Source organism: Lontra canadensis, unplaced genomic scaffold (assembly GCF_010015895.1).
Source record: "Lontra canadensis isolate GAN:19392208 unplaced genomic scaffold, GSC_riverotter_1.0 scaffold132, whole genome shotgun sequence".
Taxonomy (NCBI): Eukaryota; Metazoa; Chordata; class Mammalia; order Carnivora; family Mustelidae; genus Lontra; species Lontra canadensis.
The window spans coordinates 1,310,232-1,316,271 of record NW_022631126.1 but is presented as its reverse complement, the minus strand read 5'-3'; the positions used below and the strand labels follow the sequence as shown (position 1 = coordinate 1,316,271).

The following is a 6,040-nucleotide window of genomic DNA, read 5'->3' as shown; positions in this document are numbered from 1 at the left end:
CTTCTAGAGTCTTGTTTTTTTAGGAAAGACTAAAACAGAACATACATAATTTTCAGATTTTATATATGTATTTATTATTTAGATTTTTTTTAAACTTTTTTATTGTAAATACATGTAACAAAACTCATTATCTTACACTATTCTTTTAAAAGATTTTATTTATTTATTTATTTGACAGAGAGAGCACAAGCAGGGGGAGAGGCAAAGAGAGGGAGAGGGAGACTCCCCACAGAGAGCAAAGCTCGATGCGGGTCTCAATCCTAGGACCCTGGGATCATGACCCTGAGCTGAAGGCAGAGGCTTTACCGACTGAGCCACTCAGGATCCCCCTAATCTGTTTTTTTTTTTTTCTTTAAAGTTTATTTATGGGGCGCCTGGGTGGCTCAGTGGGTTAAAGCCTCTGCCTTCGGCTCAGGTCATGATCCCAGGGTCCTGGGATCGAGCCCCACGTCGGGCTCTCTGCTCAGCAGGGAGCCTGCTTCCTCCTCTCTCTTTGCCTGCCTCTCTGCCTACTTGTGATCTCTGTCTGTCAAATAAATAAATAAAACCTTTAAAAAAAAAATAAAGTTTATTTATATTTTTTAGTAATCTCCACACCCAAAGTACCAGGTGAACTCATGACCCTGAGATCAAGTCACATACCCTTCCAACAGAGCCAACCAGGCACCCTAATTTTCACCATTTTTAAGTGTCCAGTTCAGTGATATCAAGTTCAGGTTTATTTTAAGGCTTATGATCTCATCAAATTATAATCACATCAGATCAGGTTTCCCCATGTGTCTGGGGCCAGGAGCCTCTAGACTCTACTCCCACCTACTCCGTCCCACGCCACACTTTGTGCTCCTTCCCATCCTTTCCTCCAAGCCTCCAGGACTCAGCAAGGGGAGTCAGGGTGCCCTTGTGACCATCTGGTAAGACGCTTACGTTTCAGTGTACATTCATATTACATATTTTTTAGCCTTTCTCATTAGATGGCTGTCATTTTGCAAAAGAAAATATGAACTCTGAGTAAGAGTTGTGTTGTGTTCAGTTGCTTGCTGGACTGGGAATTTATAGCTGTGTTTCTCTGGTCCCTAACACATACATGGGTTGTGCGACTTTGGGCATGACACAGCCCTTATGTGGGGCCTGCTTGTCATCTGTCCGCCATCGAGTCAAACTAGACCATCTCTGAAGGGACCCAAGTGGCTGATGACACTCCCTCATGCCCCTCCCCCAGGCTCCCTGACCCCAGGAGAAAGGACCAGGGTGACAAATGTCCAGAGCCTTGGAGATAGGCCTCAGCCCGACTGTGGATTCTTCCCAGAGGCCTTACTCTGCTCATACCCACACCTCACCTCACAGATGTCTTCCAGCCAAAACTGAACCACATGGCCTGAAGACAAAGAGATGTATGTTCATGAGAAGGATGGGGAAGGCTGGAGGGGGGTGTGGGTTGGGTGGCGGGAGCAGGTTTTGTGGGGTCCTATGGGCAGGCAGGGGACAGGGCAACCCCATACGGGGGGAAGCCAGGAGCCTCGGGGCTCTGCAAACCGACCTCTTTCTCGGTCTCCGGGTGAATGTTCTGGGGCCTGGGGCCTGACTGTGGGGTGAGCCGGAGTTCAGTGCAACCAACCACTGCCCGTTCGGGCCCCACCTCTCTGCAGGAAGCGCCTCTCCACCACACTGACCACATCCCCCCATGTCGCCTAGGAAACCCCACTGGGCCTAGAGGAGTTGGGGCACTGTCGCCCAGCAACAGGTGGTGCCCTCCCTTCCGCCCTCATCTGAGGCCGCTGCGGCACCCTCCTCCACAGGGAGGAGAACTCTGAACAGAGAGACAGGAGCCCTGGGGCTGCCCCGGGGTGAGGCCCCTGTAGGTGTGGGGCCCGGCGGGCGAAGACAAGCAAGGGAGACAGAGTCGGTGGTGGCGACAACAGGTACAGTAGGGACGCCTGACGCCTAGCACAACAGCAAGCAAAGTGGAGCCTGGAGAGAGCAAGACCTGCTTCACGGGGAGAGTCGTGAGACTGCAGGAACATCCAAGGTGCCAGCCTACGGCGGGTGGTGCACACACACAGGATGGGAGCCGGCAGGGAGTGGCTGGGAGACTCTTAGCAGGGAGTTGGGGGGAGACTCTTATTTCCTTACCCACGACTTCCTCTGAGGCTCCAGCAAGACCTAGGGTGCAGGGGTGTGTGGGGGTGCTAGGTAGGAGGAAAAAACCCTTGGGGGCCCTTAGGTTTTTGTCTGAGGCACCCCTGGGTCAAAGAGGGAACCAGGGCTTCTGGAAGCGAGCTGGGTGGAGAGCCTGAGCAGGAGTGCTGGGCTCCCAGACACAGAGGGGCCCTGGCTCTCCAGCCTTCTGTCTCTCTCTTGCCCTTTTGGGTCCCCTTGGCTCCTCTATCTGCCTGGGTCTGTTTTCCAGGCCAGATACCGAGCCCCTTGGGACTCTGCCTCTGTCCTCACTGTGGTATGGACACTCACTGCCTCTCTCGCCCTCTAGGCTGTGCCCACCCGGTCTCATTGCCTTCCTCTCCCCACCCTTGTCTCTCCAGATGCCTTCCACTCCAGAGCAGCCCTTTGGGCACACGGGGGGCCTCCCTGTGCCAGAGATGGGTTCGTGGCCCCCACTGCTGTGCGGACCCTGCATCCCCATCATGCTGGCCCTGGCCTCCCTCGCCGCTCTCTTCCTCCTGACCACAGCCGTGTTGGCAGAACGCCTGTTCCGCCGCTCTCAGCACGCAGACCCCAGCAACCACGCGCCCACCCTGGTCTGGCGCCCCGGAGGAGAACTGTGGATCGAGCCCAGGGGCACCCCCCGAGAGCGTTCGGAGGACTGGTACGGCTCTGCGGTCCCCCTGCTGATGGACCGGGCCCCAGACCCTCCCACCCTGGGGGGCACCTTGGAGGCCCGGGCAACAGCCCCGCCTGCCCCTTTTGCCCTCCCCACCCCTTTAGCCCCCCTCTCCCCTCCCAGCTCCTTGGGACCCCACACCCCACCCAGCGCCCCAGCCCGCAGCACCTTCTGGGGACCCCAGGCCTTGGACGAGAGGCCCTGCGCCCCAGGCTTGGTGAGCTGGGCTGAGCCGGAACACAGGCCAGAGGCCACCGTGCACTTGGGGAGCCCCCAGGCCCAGAGGCAGCAACTAGGAAGCCCTGATCCTGAGTGGGGCCCCCAGCCTCGGGTCACCCTGGAGCAGATCTCCGCTTTCTGGAGGCGCGAAAGTCGGACCAGTGTGGGGTTCTGAATCCCCATGTCCTGGGGGTTGGCCTCCCAAAGACCCCTGAGGAAGGCCCTATCTCAGAGTCTCTCTGAGGCCTTAAGGACCTGAAGCTCTAGCTCAGGAACCCAAGCTGATACCCGGGGCCCCAGGAAGAATGCCCCCCAACGTGCTGCCGGCCTTTTACATCTGGATTTCAATTCCCTGGATCTGGGCCCCCACCCTGGACAGGCTCCGTGTGGACAGAACTGATGCTCCAGGGGAAGCTCAGAAGTGCTCCTTCTGGCTGCCTGGGGTTGCAGCCTGCTGCAAGCAGCGTGGAGAACTGGGGGTGGGGCAGACTCTGGGCCAGAAGCCACCAAAATCACGTTGCAGATTCAGATCTCAAGGTACCAAAGAGGCAGAAAATAGCATCATCACGAGGCTTCCACCTTCCTTCCTTGTGTACCTAAGATGCCGGGACCGGAGTGCAGGAGTCCCATGGATGCCAAAGAACAGGCTGAGTGTGGGTGATGAGGGTCTGTCCCGCCAGCAGGAGAGGACAGGAAGCCAGCCTCCTGGAGCCACAGATCACACCTCCCAGAAACACACACACAGAGGTCAAGACCAGGCAAAGGAACGTCTTATTACAGCTCAACTGTGGCTTTGACTCCCATCTTGCAACAGGGACTTGGTTAGCCAAACTGGAGAGGCCCTTCCTTCCTACAGCTGGGACTTTGCATCAGTGGCAATCAGCAGGCAGCCCTCCGACTCTGACCCCTCCAGGGTGAGGGAGGCCAGCGGAAAGGAACCCTGCCCGAGGACAGAGCAGCTCCTAGCTACCCTCCCTCCCAGCTGTGGCTACCCTCCCTCCCAGCTGTGGCTACCCTCCCTCCCAGCTCGCTGAATCAGTCCAGAGAGACAGATCTGCCCCAAGGCAGGCTTATTTAAAAGGCTCCACCCTGGAGAAATGGAGCCCAGAGATGTCCTTGGCCCTAAAGTCATCTCTCTGAGCTGACCTCCTCTCTGGGATCGGAGCCAGGAGCTGGAGAGAGGGGAAGGAGTTTCCATTCCCAAGGGGTCCGATTTCCCCAGCTTCAGTCATGGATGGTTGGGATTTTTGTCCAATCGCTTTACCACCTGTCCTATTATTTACTTTATGTTTTTCTTTAAGATGACTTACTATTTGCTTAATAAATTTATTTTGAAAGGAACCTTTTTGGTATCACTTCTGCAAATGGAAAACCAGTATCACTTGACATAAATAGAAGGTACAACATGAGAAGAAATAACAAGGTAAACCAAGATATTACAAGGTAAACAAAGATACTACTTAGACCTTGTTCCCTCCCTGCTGGAAGCATTCATTGACTCAAAGACCCGTACTTTGTTAAAAGGGAACCAAAGGATCAACAAGGGTTAGGAAAGTGTTAGACATTCTGTACCACCCTGCAACCTCCCCCACTCCCCACCCCCGCCCCCAAGTACTGAAACAAACTGAGAGTCCTACAAAGGAAGGAGCCATCCTGTGCTACTTAATGGCCAGGAAACAGCCCCCCCACCCCACACCCCACCCCCGCTCCCGGTTCACACCCAGGAAATGCTGCTGGACAGGGGCCAAGAGTCAGCTCTTCCTGCCTGCTCAGGAGAGGCTCAGAGCACTTGGGCTGGACCTCCCCTCGGTCCCCCTGGATGCTTAAAGGAAGGAAGTCGAAGTAACGGCAGGGCACTCTGAGCCAGGCCCTGGGGGCGGAGGAATCAGACCTAGCCCCTGCTCTCGAAGAGTTCAGTCCCTCCAGTGGCAGGGGTGGGGTTGAACGGGGGTGGCGTAAGACACGGACACAGAACTGATCCAAGCTAGGGATCAGGGCTCCCGCCCCATCTCCGTCCCTCAGGAGCTGGATAACGGTGTCACTTCTCACGGTCACCGTCAGCTGACAGGACCGGTTTGCAGGGACTCTGCCCACGGGGACCAAAGAGTCCAGCAGGGAAACACACAGACATGCAGTGTTGGCCCCGCTCTCCATCTGGCTTTGCCACCCATGCGCTCGGAGACTTCAGGAAAGTGGTTGTTCTGTTACTGGGACTCACGCTCTTTTTCTGCTCAAGAAAGTTGAAAGTTGAGCGAAATGCCCTATGCAGACTTTTCTAGCTTGACCTTTAAGGACGCAGTGACATGAAGGACAGGTGTGCGCATGCGTGGATGAGCGTGAGTTTCCCGCCACCGCCGCGCCCCGTCTGCTGTTCCCAGAGTCACCTTTATGTTCCCAGACCCAGACCAGGGGCCACACGTTCCAGGAGCCCAAGGAAAGGGGAATGGACTGCCAGGCTGGTGGATTCACAGGGTGTTAGTTTTACCCTTTATCCTTCCTCTTTGTCTTAAACCTCTGCCTCTTGTTTTTAACCCCCTCTTGTTACTTGCTCACGTTGAGTCCTTTTTATAAAATTCTTCCTATAACTCTGTTGTCTGGAGTCCTAGAGTGCTTACTTTCAATCATGACAGATGGTTTCCTCTTAAGTTTCTAATTTGGGGCTGTGAACTCAGAGTCCGCAGGGCCTTATCAGTGGGAAGCCACGTGACTAGGTTTGAGGGTGTCTTTCTAGAAAGGTTCCGGGTTTGCTCCCCTCAAGGATGCTTCAAGGGTATACCCAACCCTGGACCGTGTTATTTGTTCACTCTATCTGGCTTTCCATGACCCTGCAGATGGTGTCAACTCGAACCCCAAATCTGAGCCAGGGCAAGCCTTGGGCTTGCCGGGAAAGATTTTCTATTGCCATCAGATCTCAGGGTGAAGACGGCAAGGTTCTTCTGTGCCCTCTGAGCTGATGGAAAGATTTTTTATTTAATTTAATTAATT

At 54.9% G+C, this 6,040-nt stretch overlaps 1 protein-coding gene across 2 annotated transcripts; it reads left to right on the top strand.

Moving 5' to 3' along the window:
- The first annotated feature begins 1,916 nt into the window (after nt 1–1,916).
- CUNH16orf54 (chromosome unknown C16orf54 homolog) lies at nt 1,917–4,022 on the top strand. Of its 2 annotated transcripts, XM_032842652.1 has the most exons (3): nt 1,917–2,042; nt 2,538–2,821; nt 3,435–4,022. In XM_032842652.1, exons 2-3 carry the CDS (start codon nt 2,538–2,540, stop codon nt 3,850–3,852), a joined length of 702 nt encoding a protein of 233 aa, XP_032698543.1. In that variant the 5' UTR covers nt 1,917–2,042; the 3' UTR covers nt 3,853–4,022. The 2 variants fall into 2 exon arrangements, with proteins under 2 accessions (XP_032698543.1, XP_032698544.1); XM_032842653.1 differs by lacking the exon at nt 3,435–4,022 and having other exon boundaries at nt 1,938–2,043; nt 2,538–3,421.
- Nucleotides 4,023–6,040: the final 2,018 nt, after the last annotated feature.

Coding starts and splice junctions, on each gene's coding strand:
- CUNH16orf54 (XM_032842652.1), top strand. CDS start 2,538: ATGCCTTCCACTCCAGAGCAGCCCTTTGGGCACACGGGGGGCCTCCCT. Junction 2,822..3,434: donor CGAGAGCGTTCGGAGGACTG/GTACGGCTCTGC, acceptor CACCCTGGACAG/GCTCCGTGTGGACAGAACTG.